Source organism: Lytechinus pictus, chromosome 2 (assembly GCF_037042905.1).
Source record: "Lytechinus pictus isolate F3 Inbred chromosome 2, Lp3.0, whole genome shotgun sequence".
Taxonomy (NCBI): Eukaryota; Metazoa; Echinodermata; class Echinoidea; order Temnopleuroida; family Toxopneustidae; genus Lytechinus; species Lytechinus pictus.
Window position 1 is genome coordinate 61,441,443 of NC_087246.1, and position 27,940 is coordinate 61,469,382.

Consider the following 27,940-nt stretch of genomic DNA (forward strand, 5'->3'; position numbering starts at 1 on the left):
CAACATAAGCAATTTTCAAAAAGTCATTAAAAACTCATCTCTTTCGTACTTTGTAGTTTTTAAAATATTACATTTAATTAATTCATTGTAAGCGCTTTGGGCCTAATGGGAAAAGCGCAGTACAAATAATAAGTAATAATAATAATAATAATAATACATGATTTGATGAGAATAAATGTAAAGGAATTGTCTACTATTCAGTTCATTATATTGTTTTGTTGAAACATTGTAATAAGGAAAACTACTGCACAACAGATAAATATCCTTGACTCTTAGAAGGTATTTCATTACATTCATATAATTTTAATTTTCCACCAAAAAATTTCATCAGCAAAGAGCTGTACAAATCAACCAATTACAGCAACAAAAGAAATATAATTCATTCATTGTTCAAAATGTTGTTATTCTGGTGGGTTTGCATAGCACTGTCAATGTGTATCATATTAAGATTTCTATTATTGTACATTTTAATGTATGCTTGCTATAGATTTTAAAGAATCCTCCATGCTCAGTGCACATGTACATGTACAATACAACAAAGTTCAGAAAATAGTTGTAAAGATTAATTTTTTTTTTTTTACTAATCTACCCTTTTTCACTAGTTGTATCATTGCATTGTCAAAGACGCACAGTGTGATTTCAACAGTCCAGTATCATGCATAGCAAAAAAAACTTACCCCCCCCCCCCCCGGTAAAAATAAACAAATACTGCATATATTATTATATTGGATTTTCACTTACATGTAGGAATATGTACAATAAGTTATAATCATGTCAACAGTTTTGTTTGAAAAATATGACATTTTACAATTCCAACAACACACAATGTGCACAAAATATTATTAGATTGTCAGTACTGTGAAAATAGTCATGTAATGTATTACAATGTATGTTTTGATTTTTAATGCCCTGTTGAATTTATATTGTAATGCACTTGATAGCATTGATATCCAAAATAACACGACATGTAAAGATATAAAACTACATTTATTATATATTTCTAATACTATTGAAAATAGTTTAATAAGGCAAGAGGCATTTTGGTGCAAGGTGACAGAAATTTCAAAAAATATATGTTAATAGAAGTATCCAAAATTAAGCAGAAATTGGGTAGCCACATATGTACACTGCCAAATAACATGTCTCATACATTATAAAGAAATCATTTTGATAGACTTTTTATGCACTTCCTTCAAATAATTCCTGTAAGATTTTAAAACAAATTCCAGCTTTGGCAACAAATTTCAAATGATTTAGAAGAGAATCCAATAAAATGATCACACAGGTATATACATAAATATATATATATATATATAAAGATATTTGCCAAATTAATTATATAAATGTACTAGATCTATTTTAAAGACCTTGTTTGGTAGGACCTATATTTTTTGCCAGGTGGAATGCTTTCATGCATGTAGCTGACAAGTGAATATAGAGCTGGTTGTTTAATTTTTCTAGTGAATTTGAGTGCACTTTGAAAATACCTCTTGATATCCAATGTTATCAGTATGTAATGTATCATGATTCTTTTCATTTGTATTTCAGTTTGTAACTGCCTGACATGATGTTTTAATAAGATAAAATTATTGTATTTATAGTTAAGTAGCCCATGGGGGCCATGTAGAACATAATATACATGTACAATTGACATGATAAACATTAAAAACAAGTGTTTAGCAAACAATATGAAAAAAAAATTATGTTAACATGAAAAGAAGCATCAATTAAATATTACAAATGGATCAAAGTCAAAATAAATTGATGATTCTGTTGTGAACAGATGTCATATGATCTCTCTTTATAGGAAAACATATAATTGCTTAAATATGAAGGGACTATTATTGAGTATATTAAACATCTCCATTTAGAATTAGATAATCCTTTCCAGGTGAATCCCAGGGGGTATTATTAATAATGCGAGCTGCCCGATTTTGAATCTTTTGGAGGGTGTTTTATTTTATTTGCCACAATTTCCCCATACTCCATCACAATGTGATAGATGATATGAAATCAAAGCATTTTAGCCTTTAAACTTTATCTTTATCAACCATATTTATGTTAATTTTAAGCAAACCTCTTCTGCATTTCTCCTGAAATCAAATTTATTTTTGATATCTTTATCCCCCTCCCCCCCCCCAAAAAAAAAAAATGTATTTTTGGCTACAAATACATTCAGACATGAGTTTCAGCTGCTGTTTGAGAATGAGCTCCTTTCTGGACAAGTGGATGTTCTTGAATGGAGATCCTAGTTTTAAAAGTCAATGTGGTAAAATATATGTCCCTATGATATTGGAGTATACTATCATCTTTAATTCTATTCAGTGAGTTCAGTAGATATTGAAGGCATGATATTCTCCCGACTATAACCAGAATTCTGGTTTTTTTTTTGATTTTTTTGATTTTTTTTTTCAGATTTTGTTTTTTTTTTCATTTTTTTTCTTCAATTTTTTCATTTTTTTTTTTTACATGGAATCCTTTGCCCAAGAACATTATCATAATAATAATGTACATTTATATAGCACTTATTACAGTAGTTTCTAAGCGCTTAATATTTATATCTTAACGTAATACATGTATACGGATTATGAAGAGCATAGTAAATTATATTGATTACGTTGCATAATATTACATTAAATTTACATTACATTGCAAGACATTATAATAAGTAATTAAAGAAAACAGATGGTGTGACATGGAATCAGTGAATCGAACTACAGTCCATTGAATAGATATGTTTTGAGTCTGATCTTGAAGGTGTCAACAGAAGGAGAATCACTGATTATCACTGGGAGATCGTTCCAAAGCTTGGGGGCACACACACAGAAAGCACGGTCACCGTAGCGTGTCTTAGTACGTGGACCTGGTGCTAGCTGTAAGTGAATTGACGATGATGAATGGTGCCGGATAGAAATGGTCTGCGTCTTGGGCTTGATGAGTTCTTTGATGTATGATGGTGCGAGTCCATTGAAACCCTTGTAGGTTGGAAGAAGAATCTTTAACTGAATACGTTGTGGAATAGGAAGCCAGTGAACTGAACGAAGAATAGGAGTAATGTGCTCGTGCTTTCTTGTGCGTGTGATTAGACGTGCGGCTGTGTTCTGGATGTGCTGGAGTTTAGACAAGTGAGATGCAGGCAAGTTGATCAACAGACTATTACAATAGTCAATCTGCGAAGTAACAAATGCATTGACCAGTCTCTCAGTGGAATTTTTGTCAAGGTACTTTCGGAGTTTCCCTATTCTATGGATGCCGAATGAAGCAGCTCTGCAGATCTTCTGGATGTGTTGTTTCATGCAGAGTTTACCGTCCACTACATGCTGTTTTTTACTGCTTTTTAAAGTCAAATGATAAAACTATAATGCAGACTCACCTTGAAAAATCACTTTCTATTTCTTTACTATGCAAGAGTTTATAACCCCAACCGGGGCACCTCAGACTTTGTCAGTGAATTAGCGACCCTTGGCTATTTTTCAGAGGGGAATATCATGCCTGATATTGTTCCACCTGTTATGCAGTTAGGTATTTTTACTTATTGAAGTTTTGAGCATGAGTTAAACATTTTGAAAAAGTTTAAGAATATTCTGACTGCCTTTCAGCTTTTTTAACAAAGGAGCAACAGGAGAGCTCATTCGGTAGAACAGGGTTTTGGATTCCTATGACCCAGGTTCAATTCCTACTTGGTGTGATATTGCCTCATTACCAGGTCCCTCGGAGAGGACCTGAAGCCTTTGGTTGTCACCACCACCATCTACTATTTCTTCTTGAACAAAGAAATAGGTATCCTTGTTAACTTGATTATGTCTGGATATACTTGTCATTTCCTGTAAGGAAACCTGACCTCTTTCCTGGTATCCAATAGGTTCGCTGGTAGTGGGCGCATCTGAAGGATTAGTAATCAGTGACTCTGTTTCTCTCTGAGAAGTTGATTGTTCTCTTGCAGATGAAGAGCTTTCATTTGCAGCAGGAGGTTCATCTCCATTACATTTGTCATTGCTAGAAGGAGGACCAGAAGCAACTGGACATCTCGAGAACTTATTTTGTAGATGTTCCACTACACTTGCATCCTTGAAGATGATAGCTGTTAAAATGAGTAGGAGAATAAGGATGATAATAATTGTCACTGATGAGGTATTCTGTATGTTGTTATGGGTACTCATCTTTTTGTTCACACTTCCAAGTTCTTCAAGCACCTTCTCCATTTGATCATCAGAGTGCACAGTTCTCTGAATGGCTTTCTTTGTATAATTTACTAATTCTGATAAATTTTGTTGCAACTTAGAGTTCATTGTCTTTAGCTCTTCAATTTCCAAAGCCAAGGCATTGAATTTCAACAGATACTCTTTGCATGTGGCATTTAATTGTTGTGCCTCCTTGCCAGGCATGGAAGATTGAGTTGGAGGGGGGCAATTCCCAACCGCAAACCATGTAAAGAAATCTGACCGGAATTTCTGTCCTCCAATGTCCAGTTCATATCGGCAATAAAATTCATCCTTGTATTGCGTCCTGGCATTCCATACCTCAAATGTCAAGGTATTTTGTTCTGGTTTTCTTATTCTGATTACCCACCGGTTGATATCTTTGTCCCCAACATGGAATACTCCTGCAATGTCATCGCCTATCGAAAATTGTTCTCCCTCCACAATAACGGTGATATCCTGGGTCATAGTGTTCGATGGTACGATCAAACTCATGTTTGAATAGCCTGGTGCATTTTCACAGACTGTCATTGTGTTTGTGTAGTGCTTCATACAGGGGACCGTATCATCGATGCATGGTGGTATTTCTGCAACTTTGCCCACATACACAAAAGACAGTATATTGAAAACAACGATAAATGAAATGTACCCTTTGGTACAAAATATGTTGGCATTCATCGTACTTGATGGGGTTTGCACTTGAACGATTCACTAAGATTCTAAAATGAAAAATAGCTCTTCAGCGTTTAACAATCTCTGATGCACGCAGACCAACCAAAAAATTACACGGGGGCGGCGGGCGAATTCGCCCCGGAAAGTCCAAAAAGAGCCCCGGAAAAGGGCTAAAAACATGCACGAGGGCGACTGCAAAACTCATAATCGCCGCGCCCCCGTCAACACTGTATATTTCACAGTGGCAAATTGTCCATAGACTGTGTACAACGAATAGACCGTCTCGGCTCAGCGAATCGGAGACCGCTGATTGGCCAATCGCGCAGATCACGTCATGACTACGTGGTCGCCAAAATAATTCCTTCGGACTGCGTGCGAAAGTATCGATAGCGATAACAATATCCGGTCACATTGTCAACGCGGGAAATGGTCTTGGTTCGTGATCGGATCGCTTCAGTATCGATCGAAAATTATCGAGACTCGGCAATTTCATGCATATTCACGCGACGCTCCGAAACCCGGAAATCAATTGACTTTGTACACGTTGCGATAGACTCTACAAACTCCAACGAACACGATGCTATATCAACGCTAATTCGTAAGATTTTGACCGAAAATCAAGAAGTAATCGAAATTCGCTTACCTGTTCGGTATCGGTGAGAAAATAGATCCTCCGAGAATACCTTTCATAATTCATATAAATTATAGGAAAGTGAAATTCTAGGTCGATTTTGGTACGAGGTGATAGAGTATTGCACACTTGTTTTGGTGGAATACTGTGTGGGGCTATGGAAGGCTTGCACTGCGCATGCTTACTATATTTTCATTCATAAATTGGCTCTCGGCAGTGGCTGGATGACGTCATGTAATAAGCAATGACAGTAATAATGACAGTAATGACAGTAATGACAGTAATATTTATTCTCAGATCACCCCAACGGGTATTGGAGAACATAACAACATTTGAAACATATTTACATTTGAATTTTAAACATATTTACAAAAAATATATACGAACAAAAAATACAAACAAGAAACCCACATATTTCACTGAAATATTATGATAACATAATAAGATATAAATAAATTATTTCTTGAATTACTAAATTCTAGAACTAACAGAAAAAAAAAAGTAAAACATGATGCGTACAAAGGCACCAGCAGCAAACTAAATACAAAAATTAAACAGTCTATCAAATAGACTAGCAAAATATACACGCCCGCTAGCGTTGAACGCACCGCATGTACAGTACATCTTGTTAAAGCAGAGCCTGCCCTGCACTGCTGACCAGCATCCCTTCTATGTGGCACACACACACACGCAAAAAAGCCGCGAAATAGCTCCAGAAATTGTAGCCCTGGAAAGTGGAAAAAGAGCCCTGGAAAATGAAAAAGTAGCCCTGGAAAATTTTTAAGTTTCTCCAAAAAGAGCCCTGGAAAGAAAAAAAGTAATTTTTTGGTTGACGCAGACAGTCATGTAACATGGTGTTATATACCTGTAGGTGGCGCTATGTATTGTAATGTTTCATGGTTCACACGCTAGCCTGAAGGCGTATATTTTTATTGCTGTGTCGAAGTATTGCATGTACTGTTCCAAATATGAAATTCAAAAGTAACAAATTATTAAAATTTTGATCTCACCACAAGAAAAATCTTGAAGAGTGTATATCTCAATATTTTATTACCCAATCATTATATCACTTAAGTCAAATCGGGCCGCATCGCAGAGGAAGGTTGCAGTAAATAAGTAAATGAATAGAAATGAATGATTGAATAAAAGAAAGAATAAATAAATGAAATGAATAAGTATATAAATAAGTAAATGAATAAATGAATGAAAGAAAGAATGAATGGATAGATAGATGGATGGATTCAGCTGTCATGACTTTCTAGTATAGGGTCTAAGGCATCTTTTGATACAAAATTTATATAATTTCAACCATCAGGTAATGAGAAGTTTTAAAAAATTGTTTCGCTTTGGGTGTTCAGTTTCCTCATAGACCATGTATTAAATATTAACTACCAAATGCTGATAAATGTGAAATGGCAAATTAAATACAAGACGACAACTCAAAAAGTATTTGAGATATAAAACTTTGCAAACTTATTCATTCTACAATACCCCCAAATACCTACTAATTGGCCTCCTCCCCGGGTCGTGATATGACCTGTTAATAAACATGATCGTTAATAAAAATTAAGATTTTTGTTTTCATGACATGAACGAATCTCTATGAATTCTATATTTTTAAAGGAATTTTTATTAGCAATTAAGATATTGTGAGAAATTGCGAGTCAGAGGAAAGGGAGAGTTAAGAAGGGGCTCCAAATTAGAAATTTAGGGTCATTAATTTTTTTTTTAATTCCTGCGTAAGATGTTACCATTTTATCCTACTTATCATATGCCATTTTTTAAATTGTCAAATCAGAGATCTTTTATCAGAGAAATTTAATATTTTTGACATTATGACACTTTTTTCCTTATAGGTGCAAGATTTTTCAGTTGGTTTTACTTAACACACAATAGAGGGAGTTCAAAATGCATGACTATGTATTCTGGGTTTTTTTACGTAGTGAATGACTTTTTAGAGACATTCCACCTATTCTATAGGTATCTCGATGGCCAACTCAATGCAAACAACTTAAGTATTTTAAATAAACTAGGTGTTCTAACAAGTTTGACCATTGCTGCATCTACATGTGGTTCTCTTTCTCAAACCCTTGTACTTTTAATACCGGTATCTCTTTTCTTTCATTCCCCTTCCATTCTTTAACCCTCAATCTTTTGTCTCATCTCCTCTCACATTCCCTATTGTATTTTTCTTACCCTCTTTCTATTTTTGTTCTTTTTCTACTTTATCTCATTAACTATTTACAGTGAATGTTTTGCAAAATGACTCAAATAACTAAAGGAACTACATGAGTTGATGAGAATAAATGTAGAGAAATTGTCTACTATTCATTTTTATGATATTGTTTTGTTGAAACAAAATAATAAGCATATTGGTACTATCATGTAACTAAAACTGCAGCACTTTAGAGCATTTACTACATATACATCCTTGAATAGAAGTCAAAGTTCATTTACATTCATATCATTTTTATTATTTTACAGGTTATACGACTCAAAACATCATCAGCCAAGGGCTGTACCTCTTCATGCATATATAAAAAAAAATACATAAAAATTGAATGAAAGACAAATCAAACAATTGCAACAATGAAAGAAATATCATTCATTCATTGTTCAAAATGTTTTTGTTCTGGTGGTTTGCATTGCACTGTCAATGTGTATCATATTAAGATTTCTATTATTGTACATATTAATGTTAAGCTTGCTATAGATTTTGGTTTTCAAATTTCTTGAACCATTACAAAAATGATTTTAAAATGTGATTTCTCTTGATACTGTGTTCAGTATATTCATAATAGCTTTAAAGACATGGTCAACATTTGTACCGGTACTAATCTTTCTCCTTCTTTTCTGTTTCAAATATTGATTCATCACTTTGTTGAAGACTCCATTGATAGTTTAGAAAGTTTTACATCGTGCATAGCAAAGAACACAAAGTAGGCACAGAATATTCTTTAATTTTCAATATTTAATATGTGTCAAAAGTTACAATAACAGTTATTTTTCAAATTTATTGCATTTAACAATAACATAGAACATACAAACATAGAACATACAATAGGCACTACTTATCATTAGGTTGTCAATATAGTGTAAAAATAGTTGCTTTATTATGTCATACATGCACTTTGATATGTTAAATGCCCTGATAATTTTATATTGTAATGCACCTGCTAGAATTGCTGAAATAGCATGCCATATGAAGATATGAAAGTACATTCATGCTATTTCTTTAAAGGGGAATCCAGCCTTTGCCATAAAATGTTGTTGGGAAGGAGAAAAATAAATTAAACAGAATGGTGAAAGTTTGAAAGAAATAGGACAAGCAATTAGAAAGTTATAACTGATTTAAAATTGAGATCACTAATACTATGTAGATTTCAAATTGGCAACTGGGTAAGTAAATCATGACAAGGGGCAAGGACAACTTTCCCATAGGCCATGTACTTTATTATCAGGGATTTGTGGTTTTCTCCTAAGTACCCATTCCCCTGGGGCAGTAATCTAAATATAACCCGGGTAGTATATTGTTTTATGTCCTCATGAAAGAAAAATCTAATTTGAAATAAAACTTTTGGGAAAAATGACATTTCAGTAATAATATGTACTGGAGTACATGGAAGAGTAGTCCTTGCCTTATATCACTATGACATCCCATATGCGGCCAATTTGAAGTCTCCATGGGTATAGTGATTAGCAATATTCACAACTTTTAAAAATTCATAACTTTTTTTGTTGTTTGTCCAATATTGTTCAAACTTTCACCTATCAACTTGTCTGATTTTTCTTTTCCTTATAAAAACAGGTTTTTATTTGGGTTGGATTCCCCTTTAATAGAGTGTAAGTTACCTGCTATAAACAAAATTAAAAAGAACCCTGTATTATCAAGGAAAATAGGGTCCACTGTAAACAATTTTTCTCCGAGTGATCCAAAAATTTAGGTGTCTTCACGTACATCCCCAGACCTGCCAACCAGTACATTTTTGGCGTATTTAGTACGATTTTGGAACCAAAATACATCAGTACGTTTTTTCTTTTTTAAAAAATGTGTTTTTTTTTTACAAAATCGTAATTTTTGTCTCGCCTGCATAGCAGAGCGAGACTATAGGCGCCGCTTTTCTGACGGCGGCGGCGGCGTAACATCAAATCTTAACCTAAGGTTAAGTTTTTGAAATGACATCATAACTTAGAAAGTATATGGACCTAGTTCATGAAACTTGGACATAAGGTTAATCAAGTATTACTGAACATCCTATCTGAGTTTCAGGTCACATGACCAATGTAAAAGGTCATTTAGGGTCAATGAACTTAGACCATGTTGGGAGAATTATTTTCAAAATCTTAACCGAAGGTTAAGTTTTTGAAATGACATCATGACTTGAAAATTTATGGATCTAGTTCATGAAACTTGGACATAAAGTTAATCAAGTATTAGTGAACATCCTGCCTGAGTTTCAGGTCACATGACCAAGGTCAAAGGTCATTTAGGGTCAATGAACTTTGGCCAAGTTGGGGGTATATGTTGAATTACCATCATAACTTTGAAAATTTATGGATCTAGATCATGAAACTTGGACATTAAGTTAATCAAGTACCACTGATTATCCTGTGTAAGTTTCAGGTCACATGACCATGGTCAATGGTCATTTAAGGTCAATGAACTTTGGCCGTGTTGGGGGTATTTGTTGAATTACCATCCTAACTCTGAAAGTTTATGGATCTAGTTCATAAAACTTGGGATATAAGAGTAATCAAGTATCACTGAACATCCCCTGTGAGTTTCAGGTCACAAAACCAAGGTCAAAGGTCAGTTAAGGTCAATAAACTTAGGCCATGTTGGGGTAAATGTTGATTGCCATCATAACTATGACAGTTTATGGATAGAGTGAATGAAATGTGGACATGGGTGTAGTTGACACCGTTCAAATGTCATTTATGGTCAATGAACGTGGTATTATGTCATTATATGAATGGTGATTTTTGTGAATGATTATTTTATAGTAGTTTTCAAAGTCAGCACTGCTGCTATATTAAATCACGTAATGCAGGCGAGACTGCCAGAGGCGTTCCACTTGTTTGAGAAAGATCATCTCTATATGTCTCTATTTCATAAAACTTAAAACAAATATGGCTATTACATGTAGATCAATGTAATTTCAGATAACTTGTTTTTTTTTTCAATCATTTTGTTAAAACCAGGGTGAGATATACACATGTTTAAATGTTTTTTTTTTTCATCTGCAAGAGCAGTGCACATTTTAGCTTGCATGCAGCTTGAGCGCCGCGATGAGCGAGTGCACCACACATTTTATTATGAAATACACTTTGATATTACCTGCATAGCAGAGTGAGACTATAGGTGCCGCTTTTTCCGACGGCGGCGGTGGCGATGGCGGCGGCATCGTCAACACCAAATCTTAACCTAAGGTTTTTGTCTCACCTGCATAGCAGAGTGAGACTATAGGCGCCGCTTTTCCGACGGCGACGGCGGCGGCGGCGGCGACGGCGGCGTCAACACCAAATCTTAACCTGAGGTTAAGTTTTTGAAATGACAGCATAACTTAGAAAGTATATGGACCTAGTTCATGAAACTTGGCCATAAGGTTAATCAAGTATTACTGAACATCCTGCCTGAGTTTCATGTCACATGACCAAGGTCAAAGGTCATTTAGGGTCAATGAACTTAGACCATGTTGGGGGAATCAACATCAAAATCTTAACCTAAGGTTAAGTTTTTGAAATGTCATCATAACTTAGAAAATATATGGACCTAGTTCATGAAACTTATACATAAGGTTAATCAAGTATCACTGAACATCCTGCATGAGTTTCACATCACATGACCAAGGTCAAAGGTCATTTAGGGTCAATGAACTTTGGCCGAATTGGGGGTATCTGTTGAATTACCATCATAACTTTGAAAGTTTATGGATCTGATTCATGAAACTTGGACATAATAGTAATCAAGTATTACTGAATATCCTGTGCAAGTTTCAGGTCACATGATCAAGGTCAAAGGTCATTTAGGGTCAATGAACTTTGGCCAAATTGGGGTATTTGTTGAATTACAGCCATAAATTTGAAAGTGTGTTGGTCTAGTTCATAAAACTTGGACATAATAGTAATCAAGTATCACTGAACATCCTGTGCGAGTTTCAGGTCACATGATCAAGGTCAAAGGTCATGTAAGGTCAAAGAACTTTGGCCACGTTGGGGGTATTTGTTGAATTGCCATCATATCTCTATAAGTGTATTGGTCTAGTTCATAAAACATGGAAATAAGAGTAACCAAGTATCACTGAACATCTTGTGCGAGTTATAGTAGTTTTCAAAATCAGCACTGCTGCTATATTGAATCGCGTGATGCAGGTGAGACGGCCAGAGGCATTCCACTTGTTTAAATGACAGCATAACTTAGAAAGTATATGGACCTACATGTAGTTCATGAAACTTGGCCATAAGGTTAATCAAGCATTACTGAACATTCTGCCTGAGTTTCAGGTCACATGACCAAGGTCAAAGGTCATTTAGGGTCAATGAACTTAGACCATGTTTGGAGAATCAACATCAAAATCTTAACCTAAAGTTAAGTTTTTGAAATGTCATCATAACTTAGAAAATATATGGACCTAATTCATGAAACTTGGACATAAGGTTAATCAAGTATTACTGAACATCCTGCTTGAGTTTCATGTCACATGACTAAGGTCAAGACAAAGGTCATTTAGGGTCATTGAACTTTGGCAATTTTAGAGGTAATTATTAGGTTGCTGTCATAACTTTCAAAGTCTATATACTAGTATATAGTGTATAAAATGTGGATATAGGGGTAATCAAGTGTCACTGACAAGCTTTAGGTCACATGATTAAGGTCAAATGTCAATGAACGTAGTATTGTATCATGATATGAATGGTGTTTTTGTGAATAATTATTTTATAGTAGTTTTCAAAGTCAGCACTGCTGCTATATTGAATCACGTGATGCAGGTGAGACAGCCAGAGGCATTCCACTTGTTTGGGGAAAAATACACTTTTTATCACAGAATACAATTTTTTCATTCCCAGAGGTTGGCAGGTCTGCATCCCTATCTGTGCAATGCATAATTATGGTCCCCAGAACAATTTGCAATTTCCTAATATTCTGCAGATACCATTGCTCTTCAGCAAACACCAATAGTAATATTATTTACAGGGGGGCATGTTTTGAAGTTACTTGTAGTTCCCAGATAATCCTGATTTCTTTCCCCTCACAAACAAAATGTTTGATATGTTGATGGAATGGCAAACAAAAAAACAAAATTGTATTCCCGGTACATCTAGAATACTTTTAGATATTTTTCCACCTTCAAATTTATGCACATAATAGTTTTGAACACAAGTAAAATCATTCGGAATGAGTTCAAAAATCATTCTGACTGCAGGTCTTCCGTCTCTTTTGGGACAAGGATACTACTGGTCATATCAGTGTTACATTGGCAATGTGTGGATGCACTTGTATTCTCTCATGAGGAAGCCTATCCCTATTGTTAATGTCCAAGAGCTTGACCATTTGTATGATCATCCCTTGTCTCATCTCTTGTCTCATCTGATGGAGAGATGTACATTGGCTCTGTTTCTTCTGTCAAATTTTGTTGATTGCTCTCAATACTGACAAAAGGTTCGTCTGGATTATCGCTTTCATTGATTGTAAGATGAGAACTTGAAGGTGATGGATCACTGCTTCTAGAACCAAGTGGACAACATCCCAATAACTTGTTGCGTAGAAGTTTCACTACCCTTGTGTCATATAATAATTGAACTAGCAGCAGAGTAAGGATACTAATCTCCATTTTTGACGGGGTATTGAGTTGGTTATTTTGAATACTCATCTTTTTGTTCACATTTCCCAGCTCTTCAAGTATCTTCCTCATTTGAGCATCATATTCCGAAGCCAAGGCATTGATTTTTTCAGTCATGTTTTTCAACGGATCCTCTTCACACGTGGCATTTAATTGTTGCACCTTCTTGCCAGGCATGGAAGATTCAGTTAGAGGGGGGCATTTCTCAACAGCAAACCACTTAAAGAAATCTGACCGGAATTTCTGTCCTCCGATGTCCAATACTAGTTGACATATAAATTCATCTCTGTATTCAACTTCCTTATTCTGTATCTCATACATGATTGTATCACCATCAAAAATGATTCTGATCCTCCATCTTTGAAGATCTTCCTCTCCGTTGTGATGCTCTCCTGCTACAAGTGATCCATGTGAAAATTCCTGATCCAAAACCAAAACCTTAATCTGTGCAAGAGACAGGTTTGTCATGATATCTTGAGGGAGTTTCACGGTGATGTTAACAGATGCTCCTTGTCCATAACAAACATCCTGAGTCTCAGGGTTTCTCAGAATACAAGGCACTTTGGTTTCTTGTGGGCCATCTTGGCATGCTGTCATCAGTGCCATACTCCCGTCTAGTAACATCACGGACATCAATCCAACAATTACAAAACCAAATCTAAAGAGGGTCATGCTTCTCTAGTCTTACTTGCAGCATTGAATGAGAGGAAACTGAAATAGTTACTTTTCTGCTCTCTAATACCTAAATCTGTCTGACCCAGAAGATGTTTGATAATGATATATCATGTTTTTCTTGCGGTGACAAATAGCTGCACGCATTGCTTCATGTGTTTGGGACAAATGTAAATCACTCCTCCAAATCTTGCACTAACTTCTCCTTCTCCTTTGCTGACTCGCCACTGTTTAAGCCTTTTCTTCTTTTAATGTGCATTTCACTTAGAAGAACCAGACTAAAATACAAAAAGAGGTATAACATCTACACTTCAATCTGCAGCCTAATATACGTCGGTGCTTCCCAAACTGTGATTGCCCAATGCCAAGGGTATTTATTTAATTTACTTTTGATTCCAAAGGTTGTGAGACCTTTGACATTGTTGTTTGATTTCAAAGGTTGTATAAATAAAGAGATACCTGCAGATATCAGATTGATTAGATTATTTTATGTCACATTCTATCATGTTTGACTGATATCAATGTTTTTATGATTATTATCAATTCTCATTTTTCTATTAATTGCAGGTGAGGTTTTTCATATTGGATGAAGCAGTAAGTATCTCTTGTTCTTTCAAACTACTGATGAAAATTCAAGATATTCTTAAAGCTGTTTCATGATATTCCTTGGAAAGCACCAAGTGACGTTGAACGAATATGACATGTAAAAACCTCCAACAAAGATGCATAGAGAGATTTCAGACATAGCAAAATATGTCATGATATTTACACAGTACAAATAATTATAGCTTCCAGAGATGCATTTTGATTTTCAAACAATTGATATGAAGCAAACATTATATAATATTAGTGCATTTTAGAATACTGGTATTTGTTAGATTGGTGACACCACATTCGCTCCGGCAACAATTGCTCCGGGCTTTATTTTGTATAAGATATAGAGTTAGGGATACAATAGGGTTTTATGTTAGGATTAGGTTTAAGATAGGGTATAGTGTTAAATCCAGGGTTGAAGTTGGTCATTCCATTAGCGTGTGGAATTTAGAGCAGAGCAATTGTCGGCGGAGCAAATTTCATGGAACAGTTAAATTTGTATAATATATCTACATGTATCTCTTGCACGGGGAATGAAGTAGATTAATACAATATACAAACCTGATTGATTTTGAGATAGAAATATAGTTATGAAGCATACTGTCAGATCAATAAAAGTTAGAGTCCTCTTTTATGAACTAGCTGAATTTCTTTATGAATATTGAAAAATAATTGAAAGGTTTACATTGTTACAGATTGAACTATATTTTTATTCATTTTTGTTTATTCCTTTATTCTTGTCTTGCTAGGATGGTCTATTATCAGCTGGCTATGGAAATCAGATCACAAGAATGTGGGAGCAGATTCCTAAGATCACAAATGATGGAAAAAGACTTCAGGTATACTTCTTATTCAGGTCTTCAGATTTTTAAGAAATTGTGGGTTTTCTTTTTCTTTCTTTCTTTCTTTCTTTCTTTCTTTCTTTCTTTCTTTCTTTCTTTCTTTCTTTCTTTCTTTCTTTCTTTCTTTCTTTCTTTCTTTCTTTCTTTCTTTCTTTCTTTCTTTCTTTCTTTCTTTCTTTCTTTCTTTCTTTCTTTCTTTCTTTCTTTCTTTCTTTCTTTCTTCCTTCCTTCCTTCCTTCCTTCCTTCCTTCCTTCCTTCCTTCCTTCCTTCCTTCCTTCCTTCCTTCCTTCCTTCCTTCCTTCCTTCCTTCCTTCCTTCCTTCCTTCCTTCCTTCCTTCCTTCCTTCCTTCCTTCCTTCCTTCCTTCCTTCCTTCCTTCCTTCCTTCCTTCCTTCCTTCCTTCCTTCCTTCCTTCCTTCCTTCCTTCCTTCCTTCCTTCCTTCCTTCCTTCCTTCCTTCCTTCCTTCCTTCCTTCCTTCCTTCCTTCCTTCCTTCCTTCCTTCCTTCCTTCCTTCCTTCCTTCCTTCCTTCCTTCCTTCCTTCCTTCTTTTCTTTGGGACATTGTTCATTTTGTAGATTTCAGTCATCTCTCTCTTTCTTTCTATTTCATTCCATCGAAAAAAAAAGTTATACTTTCAACAAAGTTAACCTATTGACTTGTGAACTCTGTACTTCCTATGGGCATTTTACAGGCACCACCCAGTTCCAGTAGGCAATAGGTTAAGTAATCTCTTTGATAAGCAAATAGGCAACATCAAAGCTGTGTGTATCACCAGGAATCTTGCTCAGCGTCTTTTCCACTATAATTTTTCATTGCTACAAAGATGAAAAAGTCAAGGCTCAGCAAAGACACCATGATATCATGCATGTGGCAAGGCTGCTAAAATAGGATGGACTTTTATAAATCTACCTTAAAGGATTATTTAAAGTTGTTTTACTATTTCTTTCAGATGGTAGTGTGCTCTGCTACTCTTCACTCCTTTGATGTGAAGAAACTTGCTGAGAAGGTGATGCACTTCCCAATCTGGATTGATCTTAAAGGACAGGATAGTGTCCCAGAGACAGTTCATCATGTGGTGAGTGTCCGTTGTAGGTACAGTAAATGTCATTTCCAACCTGGATTGATCTTAAAGGACAGGATAGTGTCCCAGAGACAGTTCATCATGTGGTGAGTGTCAGTTGTAGGTACAGTAAATGCACCTCCCAATCTGGATTGATCTTAAGGGACAGGATAGTGTCTCAGAGACAGTTCATCATGTGGTGAGTGTCAGTTGTAGGTACAGTAAATGTCATTTCCAACCTGGATTGATCTTAAAGGACAGGATAGTGTCCCAGAGACAGTTCATCATGTGGTGAGTGTCCGTTGTAGGTACAGTAAATGTCATTTCCAACCTGGATTGATCTTAAAGGACAGGATAGTGTCCCAGAGACAGTTCATCATGTGGTGAGTGTCAGTTGTAGGTACAGTAAATGCACCTCCCAATCTGGATTGATCTTAAGGGACAGGATAGTGTCTCAGAGACAGTTCATCATGTGGTGAGTGTCAGTTGTAGGTACAGTAAATGTCATTTCCAACCTGGATTGATCCGAAGGGACAGGCTAGTGTCACTGATTTTAGGTGATTTTGATCTGGAAAAAATATTAATGTTACATATGTAAATGTTAGTAATATTTTCTCACTTCAATGTTTCATCCTTGACCTGAAGGGTGTGTTCATAAAGAACACTTCTCTGTTAATGCCATGTTTCCAATTAACCATGAGTAGTCATATATAGTGGGCTTTCTCTCTTCAAAATGATAAAGATATTTCATACAATAGTCATCATAATCATGAATGTTGTGGTCTCTCCATCAAAAAAATGAGCAGGACAGTCAGTTGCATGATATGTTATATATTCTATGCAATTTTTCTTTTTTTTTTCTCTTTTTTTTTGCAGGTTTGTAAAGTTGACCCAAGAGAGGATACAACATGGCAAAGGAAAAGTGATAAAGTCAAAGTAAATCTAAAATAGATGTCTTGATTACCTGTGACGTTTATTGTTAAACAAACAATTTATAACAATAGTAAAAGAGAAATCAATCTTGATATTCAAAGTCAATTTTAGATGTTTTTATCAAAATGTTTTTTTTGGGGGGGGGGTTGGTTAATTTGATGGTATTTAACACTGATGAGATCGTTACATGTATATACTTTCAAAAGTTGTGATTAATCAAATAGGTCGTTCCATTGAATAACTGACCTTTCTATTCTTCTGACTCCTACCTTTCTTCCTTCTTCAGAACATATGTGATTTTCATATGAACTAGATTTTAGATGGTTAAATCGTCTTAAAATATTTTGGGATGGTCCTCGAATACAGCAGTCAGTCTGCAAGCCCCTGTGTTAATGAGCAAATGAGCAAGATTTATCCAAGTCCTCTCGTGGCTGAATTCATGTCCCTGCAAAATCTTGTGAATTGTGAGACTTTGTTTCTCAGAGAATTTAACCACTTTCTCCTTGAGTAAAATTTATTATTTTTGTATCATATGAAAGAGTAAAAGTTACTCTTTAATACTGATTATTTCTTTTGAATAAAATATTTTGATTAATAAGTGAATTTTAGGCATGAAAAGATGCCTCAAACAGAATTTTCTTCCTCTTTTTTCTCTTGCAAATTGTGCAAAATTTTGTGTTTTAGGCACAAACATTATTTATATCATCAGAAAGCTCAAATTATACTTTCTTACAATGTCACTCTTGATATGTGGCACCTTTTAGATGGGTCAGCAGCCAGCTTTTTCCACCAAAATGCAAGACGAGATTTATGAAATTTCTGAGTAGCATACAATCCAGAGTTCTGATTGGTTGAATAGTGTTTTCAAAACAACAGGCGCGGGTAATTTGAAGAGATTACCACATGGTGTGTGTGACCTTGCAGAGGCCCAGTGTGGGAACATTGGGATTTGCGTGGGTGTGTGGTCTCTATGACCAATCAGAGTGCAGTATTCTTGTTTTTAAACTGCTAAATGTACTTGGCCTATGAAAAGCTGGCTGCTGACCCATCTAAGATACCTCTTCTTATAAAAATTATATCATATTAAAGCTTAGATCTTCAGCTTTATCATAGTTTAAAAATTATTTGGGCCCAACCAGAAATAAAGTGTAAAAACAACAAGTTTTTTTGCATGAAAATAATTATTTTGTTTCATGTTTTAGATCAATTTCACCTATGTTACAAAATCTTTTTAAAAATCCAGACACATGATCTGAAAGAATGATTTTTCTTCTTTATAAAGATATCAAAAACATGAAATGTGGTCTATATTTAGAGCAGCAATGGCCGAATAAAAAGAGGTGTTTTCGTCCGCACCAAGCTCATTAACAATGCAAAAACCCTGTAGTCCTGAATATCACTTGGATAAAAGAAGCTACTTTTTCAGGGCTTGCCGACTGACTGACAGGGGTTGTGTATATTATATGGATTTGCCAAACTTTAAATGTATCTACCTCACTTTTTTCGTGAAGCAACAATACAAAAATTAGTTAGAATATTATGTTTTGTTTTTAGATACTTTTGGGGAGCTGCTGTATTCAGCAGTTTTGATTGAGGCATATACCAATATCATTTATACTAGAACTGATAATGAAATAATTCAAACCTTTTTCAAGTTTTGGTTAGTCTAACAATTATTCATTATTCAAATATGGAGTGTATTAATGAGTGTATCGTAATCATATACACTTTGTTTTAAAAAAATACTTGCCAAGCTGTAAGACCAAAATTTGAAGACACAGTCTCCTATATAATATTCTGATGTAATAATACAATTTTTAAGAGAGGTTTTGGAAGGGCTTTCATTCAGAAATATGATAATGTTAGTAATGTTGCTAAATTTGATATGTGCTCAAATCTTCATCTAAAAACTCAGTGAAAAGTGATAGAACAGTCACTACAAGATTGGCATATGAGAATAAGATTCCAATTTTTAATCAGGCTTCCATTATGAAGAATATTAATACAATCCATGAGCTTTCAATCAAGATTATACCTGTTGGCTGTGATATTAAATGATTATTTTTGTGAACTATTTTTGACCTACAGACTGATGATGTCCATTACGAAGACCCAATTAGATGGGGCAGTCATGACAGAGGTGAGTTCTTCTTATTACTCCTTGTATAACCTCACTCTCCAGAATGCATGTAAACCATGTGGGGCTATTAAATTTTAATCCTTATTTGATCAGTTTCTGTTCTTCAAATTGGCAACTGTATTTGGGTTTTGAATTATTAATACTACATTTTTTTATCTCTCTTTTTTAGTCATGTAATGTAAGTAAACAGGAGAAGTTTGAAACCCTAATCAAATTACTAAATAGGTTCTAAATAGATCGACTAATCAAATTGTTTGGAAGGACAATGATTTTGACATATCATTTGCATTGCCATTTTAAGGGTCCTAATGAATATTTTAATTTCAGTATTTTACATCCAATTGAAGGTACTGATGCAATTTTTGAAATATGGATGTATTCTTTGTCATGCAAGGCCATGAATTCATATAATTCTGTCTTTTGTAGGACCCCACTTTTATTTCGAATTTTCTTTTTTTTTTCAGAGACTCTGTCTGAAGGAGTAAAAATCCTGAAGATCGACTACCTTGTGAAGGCCATTGTCGAACATCGTATGGACCAAGCTATTCTATTCTGCCGTACCAAGATAGATTGTGATAATTGTGAAAGATTCCTGATGACCCTAGGAGGGGGTAAGTACATATTGGTGCACATCACACAATTAGGTTATGTACAAAGTTAAAAGCATTAGACCTTATATTGCTGTACAGACATGTTTTAGAACAATAGTTCTTTCAAATTCCTTTGGCAGATTTGGGATGATTTTGAAGAAAACGGTTGCCCCAAAGAAGAATGACATTTATACAAGTATTCTTTTTGAGGATCTTTAGGATCAATTTGAGCTACAATGGGGGCAAAATTACCAGTTGCCTTGTGTTATTCCCTATGCTGGTGCTGTAACTATTGGGAGGCAAATGTGACAAAAGAAAACAAACTATAATTGCTCTCGTTATTTCAGGTCCTCGTGCCCTACCCAACCATCAGTACTCATGTGTGTGTCTCCATAGTGATAGAAGGCCACCGGAACGAAGAGAAAATCTCCAAAAATTCAAGGTTGGTTGAAGAATATGAAGAACTCTTTAACATTTATTTTTTGATATTATTTTTATATTGTAGCAATTTATACATGTACTTTAGAAGCAGTATGACAAAGAATTGTAAATGTGTGGGAATAAAAATTTGGTTTCTGTAACATGAGGTATCCTTAAAGCCTGAGTAAAGCTTCCAATAATTTGAATAATATCATCTAACATTACAATCTTACAATAATTTAATGACATTTCAATCGTTTTCTGTGCATTGATTCTGTGTGAAAAATTGAATTTCACCTTTGAGGATAAAGAGTGCCCTTTCATGATAACATTTTTTTCTGGGGGTTGTCGTTTACAAGGGCCCTTTAAACCCATATCTTTTGAATTTAAGGATGAGTGATTTTATCCATCATTTCTTATCTTTCCTGTGTGTATAGGACAAGAAAGCTAGATTCCTGATTTGTACGGATGTTGCTGCTCGTGGTATTGATGTTAAAGGAATCCCATTTGGTGAGTTATTGTGAATGCTGAAAATTTTAAGTGTTACGCCACCTGTGTATGAACATTGTTGTTAGTGGGAAATTTAACAGGGCCTTGGATCACTATACTTTATTTTACTAGAAAATGAAGATCATAGTGAATTATTGAATGTGTGAGCGTATGAAGGGAAGAGTGGATGGATGGATGGATGGAATGAAGGAAGGAAGGGAGATGGATGGATGACTTGATTGATGGAAGGATGGATGGAGGGAAGATTAGATGGACGGATGGATTGACGGACAGACAGAAGGATGGATTGATACATATACAACAGATTGGTTGATGAATTGAGTGGATTGAAAAAAATATAAAAATCAATAAAATCATTTTCTTGATGTTATCTTTCTCGTAGTTGTCAATGTGACATTACCCGATGAGAAGCAAAACTATGTCCATCGTATCGGACGTGTAGGCAGAGCTGAGAGGTTTGTCATAACTATATATTTCTAATTTTATTAAGAATTTTTCTCTGCTTATTTGTCTGACAAGATTTCTTTTTTTCAGTCTTTGGTCTATCTTTGATAGCCTTTATTTCTTCAACATTAATGATATATATAATTGTAATCCAGGATGCACCTTCACAACCATCACAATCAAAATTCTTTTACACCATATTCTTGGTCATAGAAAATGCCCTTAGGTGTAAAAGAGCCAATTTTCATAAATTTCCCCACTTTTCATCAAATCTTAGTACCACCCCCTGTTTATAATGTTGATCTTTAATATAATAACCAATAAATCTTGATGTGCTTGTTTTGTCTGGTGGAAAGGAACACCTACTGGTATTTCTAGATATATGTGATATGTTTATTATCGTATTATATTCTAAGATTTTTCTCTTTTTTTTTCTTCTGTATAGAATTTTATTGCCATGCATTTTCTCATTAAAGGGAAGTGTCCTGGGTGTACATTGTATTCCTTTAATGTGCAGATTTGCAAATAAAGTGATATATAACTACTTGGCATGTATGTATAATGATATGGAAATTGGACTGCATGTCAGGCATTATACTTTCGCAACACTCACACCAACAAAATGGACACTAGACCGGTCAAAGTTGGTATGTTATTTTAAATGTCATATGATTGGTCAGTTTGGAATTAGTTTTGTTTGTGTGGCTGTAGCATTTAAAGGAGAATGAAACTCTTGGAGCAAGTTAGCTTTTGTGAAAGCAGAAAAATCAAAGAATAAGATCAACAAAAGTTTGAGTAATAGAAGAGTTATGAGCATTTGAATGTCGAGATCACTAATGCTATGGAGATCCTCCCATTGACAATGCGACCAAGATCTATGATGTCACAGATGAACAACTCTCCCCTTTTGGACACTGAAAATATACCCCAAAACATCTCTTTTTGCTCATTCTAATCATATGACAAACGATTCATCAATGATATAATGTTGTGAAACCTCTGTACTTGTCCTCTCATAAAGAGAACACCTCACCTTGTGATAGACTCTATAAAAGTGAGAATATAAGTGAAATAAGTACTAGAGTAATGAGGGAGTTGTACGTGTGTGACATCACAGATCTTGGTCGCATTGCCAATGGGAGGAACAACATGGCATTAGTGATCTCAATATTCAAATGCTCATAACTTTCTTATTATTCATTCAATCTTCCTCAAACTTTCAACAATATGTTTCTTTGATTTTTCTCTTTGATATGGATTCAGCTGGTTTCAAGGGTTTCATTCTCCTTTAAGTGCAAATCGGTGTCTGTGGATCAGTTAATGGCTAACTTCATGATTAGTAATAAAGTCCTACTGGGTCCTGTGACATAAAGCCTAGGTATTGATTGTGGGGTCGATTTTTTGCGATGATCATCCACAATAATCACTGCAATCAATCATAGAGATCAGCCTTACAATCAATATCTATGCTCTATGTTATGGGGTTCTGGTTTTACATTCAGTCTTATCTGTGTTTGTATTTCCCCTTTTTTAGGATGGGTCTAGCTATTTCACTTGTTTCTACAATCCCTGAAAAGGTTGGTTTAATTTCATTACATTTCTGTAATCATGTGAATTTGATCTGTATGTTCAATTCGAACTAATTTGATTTGGGTTTATTAATATCAGAATATAGAATATACAAGGTACATTTGTTAAATTACAGGGGTTAATTTGCAATGTTTGCATGAAATATGCATGAATTAGATATGTGTTTTTATGGGATCACAATTGTACATAAGTGTCATTAGGTCGGCAAATTATGTGACATTCATTTGCACAAGGTGTATATATGATGAACACAAGAGAAGAAAACAGCCGTTTTAACATTTTTTTGTACCAGCTACATATCGGTGGTTTGAATAAAAATGAATAAAACGACTGTTTTCGACTCGCCATACGGCCGCCGTAGAGCAAATGTGACCAAGGTATAACTCTGCCTTAGTAGACCTTCCATCAAAGCAATTTTTAGGCCAGATTATTCAAAACATGTGTTATGCACCTCTTCTTAATCAAACAGATTTTTCTGTGATCCCAAAAGATTCTACTTACAACTTAGGCAGGGTTACTTGAATATCGATATTTTCATGACGATGGTATGTAAAAATGAAATTCATCTATCCCTATAACAAAGTACCTCTTACCCTGATGTGAATGAAAGTTGACACAACACGTTTCAAAAGACCAAACTAAAATTCCCCTGATGCAGGTATGGTACCAGTCATGGTGTGAGTTGCCACAACACTGCATTAAAGGATCAAGGTGGTTGTTGCATCTGGTACAACGAGATGCAGTATCTAGATAAAGTGTTCCTGTCCCAATTGTAAGAGTTGCTGCCACAAAAACCTCACTAATATTCTATCTCGATGATACAGGTATGGTACCACTCCTGTCCTAGTCGTGGTAAGAGTTGCTACAACACTGCATTGAAGGACCAAGGTGGTTGTTGTATCTGGTACAATAAAATGCAGTATCTAGATAAAGTGTTCCTGTCCCAATTGTAAGAGTTGCTGCCACAAAAACCTCACTAATATTTTATCTCGACCATACAGGTATGGTACCACTCCTGTCCTAGTCGTGGTAAGAGTTGCCACAACACTGCCTTGAAGGACCAAGGTGGTTGTTGTATCTGGTACAATGAGATGCAGTATCTAGCTGACATTGAAGAGCATCTAGGGGTAATCATCGATCAGACAGATCCCTCCATTAAAGTAAAAGCTGATGAATTTGATGGCAAGGTGACTTATGGACAGAAGAGAAAACATCTAGGTTGGTATTTAAACCCTTTTGAAATGGGCTATTTTAGGTCATATTTTTACTGATGGTGGGGGCATCTCGAGTGCTGATCAATGAGTGTGTTGTAAAATTTTTGCAAAATATATTTTCAGTAATTAATGATGCAAATAAGTGTAAGAAAGTATGTTGTGGCCTATTATGCACAATAGCTAGTAGAATAGTAGAATGCTAATTATTGGTGAAAATATCTATTTGAAATGTCTAACAATTATCTCAACAAAAAAAAACATGCTCAATCAGAATTAATTTCTATTTTTTTTATGTGGGGGAATTTTTTATATATTTCTTTGTACATTTTTTTATTTGTGTGATGAAATCTGTATATGACACTCTTGCAAAATTTTATAAACAGCATACAATAAATCCATGTCACCTAAAAATAAAAATAATCATACTTCTATGTGTTTTGAGCAATTTTGGGGTTGATATGCAAGTATGAAAAGTTGTGCAGCATTGTAACTATGCATCCGATTTTCATGAAATGGTCTCAAAAGATGCGCAAAACTTGAAGGAAAAAGGTCAGCAAGTCACGCAGTTACAGGATTTCGCGTGGCGGAGTAGTCGCAAACTACCTCCCCCTGTTAACTAAGTGTTTAAAGTAATGCTATTGTTGGTTTTAATGGGATATTTGATGCTATTTGGTTGCATGTCCATCCTGTTTATCAAACAAATGCTTTACGTATTGCACTGTATTTTCCACACATTGCCTTGTATGGTAAATTGAATATTGAATATAGAATCAACAATGGTAATGATAGTGGAGCTATTCATTAAAGAGAAATTCCAGTAGTTGCAGTAAACACTGATTTCAAGAGAAAGTCTGCAAAACAAGGCTTAATTGTCAGTATATCATCGAGGATCTAGATCTGGTACAGTTACATAAACTGAACTTTGTGAAATCTTGAAATCTACGCTGAAAAATGTTCAGACTGAAGATCCCCAACACAGATAAGCGCACGTGGGACAGTGTATAATTATTGCTTTGAATGTCGGGCCCGACGCTCTGCCCGAATCCTGCGCTTATTTGCTGATTTCTCAGCAATTACACAATTTCTTCCAGAATCCTTTGGCACATACGTTTTATTTATACAAACAGACACTTTGGTGGTCATTTCATTGGATTCTGTACGAACTCATTTTGATATCGTTACCAAATCTAGCATTTACCTTTAAGCAGAGCTGCCAAGTAGTACTGATTTTCAGTATTCATTACTGAAAAATGAGCAGAATACTGATGGTGATTTGCAAAATACTGATTTCTCAAGTTTCCGGATTATGTGTTGTCCTATGGTATATACTGATTTCCTCACCGAAAACCTGATTTTCAGCTGTAAAAATAATGGAATTTTCTTGTTCAGGTTGGCAGCTCAGATTAACGGCCCTTTAAAATTGATAGCGTGGCTGGTATAAGAACCCATAACCCTCTTTTTTATTGAAAGACAGGAATCAGAACGACTAGATCATGAAAAAAAGTATCTCTTTGTTCTTTATTATGTTTTTGTTTACAGGGAGTGGCTATAAGGGTCATGCAGACGACCTGGCCCCGGCAGTATCTGAGTTACACAACCTAGAGAAGAGAGCTCAGTCATCCTTCTTACAGTTTTCTGGCATCGCTTCATGAAAAGATATAACTAGGAGGGTGTTCCATATGCTTTTCATATAGTTACATACGACTTTGCGAAGGGCTGATATCAAATGTTAACCAACAAATGTTAGCCAACATTTAAAGAAAGTAACTATTAATCACACTGAAATTATGGAAATTGTTATGCTCCCCCCCCCCCCCCACTGCTAAAAAAAAGAAGATGTTTTAAAACTATAAAGGATAATTTGAATCAGCATATTTCAGTTTATAATTCAACCTTTATGTATTGCAACCATGCATGCACATCGCAAGTTGGGTTGTATTTGCAGATGAACTTGATTTAAGAAATCTTTGGCTTTGCATATTCCATTTGTCTATTTAATTGTCATTTATAACTTGTCAAAATGCTTATGAAACCAACTTCTGCCAAAAAAAAGGCTGTTTCCAAAAGCTGTATGTAAAGTTCCTCATGACTTCATATTTTTGTTCGCATTTTTAATAGCTGCAGTAAGTTTCACCTCTCTACCTTGACAAGTTGAGTGTCTTTTAGCGGTTAACTCTTTTGGGAAACAGTTCATGAGAGCTAAAGTGGCTACCATGGGTAAATGAGACCTTATTATTTATTATTTCATTTATGTTATTGTTGCCTGAATGAATAATGTTAAATCATGATTTCATATAATTATGTCCAGATGGTCAGATATAGAGTCAAGAACAGGTTACATACGAGTAACTGATCGCTTGCAATATGCATGTCTTTACTGCTTTTGATGTGAACTTTTCAGGGTTCACCATGCTTTTGTAACCCAGAGTTTGATGGAACTCATACATATATTTCACAAAGTTTACTAAGTTTGTGAATTCCTAATCACTTGTATGGATATCAGTGATTCAGAAGTCATTTATTTGAGTAAGAAGTGCAATTTGGAAAGCCCAATGGTTTTCTTTAAAATAAAAATCAAGTTTAATACTATTGTTATATTCTCACAGTATTAACTTAATCTTAGATTAACGTTGGTCACACTTGTATGGAGTACATGTTACCAGGTCACCACACAAGTAAAGATTACTTAAATCCTGAAGGGAAAAGTGTCTAAATAATTTTAATCATATTTTATTTTTGATGAAATATTAAAAGAAAACGGGAGTATGAAATTTAAGCTTTCTCCAAAGTTTTGCTAAATACAAAATGTGTCTGTCATTTTTCTAGTTGATTATTTTATGAACATTGTGTCCTAAACTTTGACGCTTCAAAATGGCTTGAGCCTTGATTGATTCATCATCACACACATGTTTTTAGGAAACAGTTCGTAAAATTGTGCTCAACTTTACCAACAACTGCAAATGTTCGTAGGTACTACGTAAGCTACATAGGGATATATCATTTAGCACAAGAAAGGGTCACAAATCATGCATAAAGTGTCATGCACCCACACCTGAGCATATTTCAAATGGGGTTTACCAGAATCAAGCTGTCAATTTCAAGTCAAAGTAAGACCCAAATACTGCTGCCAGTTTCAAGATTTCTTATTTTATTCTGCTGTGTGCTTTTCGAAATGTTTTTTTCTTTTCATTTTGTAATTTCATTGCAAATTGTTGGTTATCCATGCAGTGACAATCCCAAAATCAGATATGAAAAGTTATACACTTGAATATTATACATTTATGAACTTTCTACAAAAGAAGTAATAGGTATAAAGGGATGTCAAGATTAGGTATATTCCTTCTTTTTTCTCTCTCTTTTCTTTTTGTTTTTCTTATTGTACTCTTAGTACCCTTCTTATTTATTTATCTAAACATATTAATTGTAGGCTTGTCCAGCATATAAGATATGCATTTTTGCTTGAAGCAAACCTGTAAGTTTGTCAGTAGATAATAAATGAATGGCAACCACATCTGGGATGAGACCCTGGATTAAAATATGAGAATGTAATAAATGCTTTTTGTCAAATGCAGATCTAGATTGTTCGT

The 27,940-nt window shown here is 34.9% G+C and overlaps 1 protein-coding gene across 5 annotated transcripts; it reads left to right on the forward strand.

Moving 5' to 3' along the window:
• The first annotated feature begins 5,402 nt into the window (after window positions 1–5,402).
• LOC129269189 (ATP-dependent RNA helicase DDX1-like) lies at window positions 5,403–27,924 on the forward strand. Of its 5 annotated transcripts, none has more exons than XM_064095309.1 (13): window positions 5,403–5,527; window positions 14,583–14,609; window positions 15,359–15,448; window positions 16,402–16,527; window positions 17,389–17,448; window positions 19,534–19,585; window positions 20,050–20,196; window positions 20,523–20,617; window positions 21,033–21,105; window positions 21,488–21,560; window positions 23,084–23,126; window positions 24,141–24,357; window positions 25,893–27,924. In XM_064095309.1, exons 3-13 carry the CDS (start codon window positions 15,401–15,403, stop codon window positions 26,003–26,005), a joined length of 1,047 nt encoding a protein of 348 aa, XP_063951379.1. In that variant the 5' UTR covers window positions 5,403–5,527; window positions 14,583–14,609; window positions 15,359–15,400; the 3' UTR covers window positions 26,006–27,924. The 5 variants fall into 5 exon arrangements, with proteins under 5 accessions (XP_063951379.1, XP_063951380.1, XP_063951383.1 ...); XM_064095310.1 differs by having other exon boundaries at window positions 5,411–5,469; XM_064095313.1 differs by lacking the exons at window positions 24,141–24,357; window positions 25,893–27,924 and adding an exon at window positions 23,798–23,943 and having other exon boundaries at window positions 5,458–5,527.
• Window positions 27,925–27,940: the final 16 nt, after the last annotated feature.

Excerpts from the sequence above, each read along its gene's own strand:
- LOC129269189 (XM_064095309.1), top strand. The coding sequence starts at position 15,401 with ATGTGGGAGCAGATTCCTAAGATCACAAATGATGGAAAAAGACTTCAG. Across the intron at positions 17,449-19,533 it reads GGAAAAGTGATAAAGTCAAA|ACTGATGATGTCCATTACGA; the intron begins GTAAATCTAAAA and ends TTTGACCTACAG. Across the intron at positions 20,197-20,522 it reads CCTGATGACCCTAGGAGGGG|GTCCTCGTGCCCTACCCAAC; the intron begins GTAAGTACATAT and ends TCGTTATTTCAG.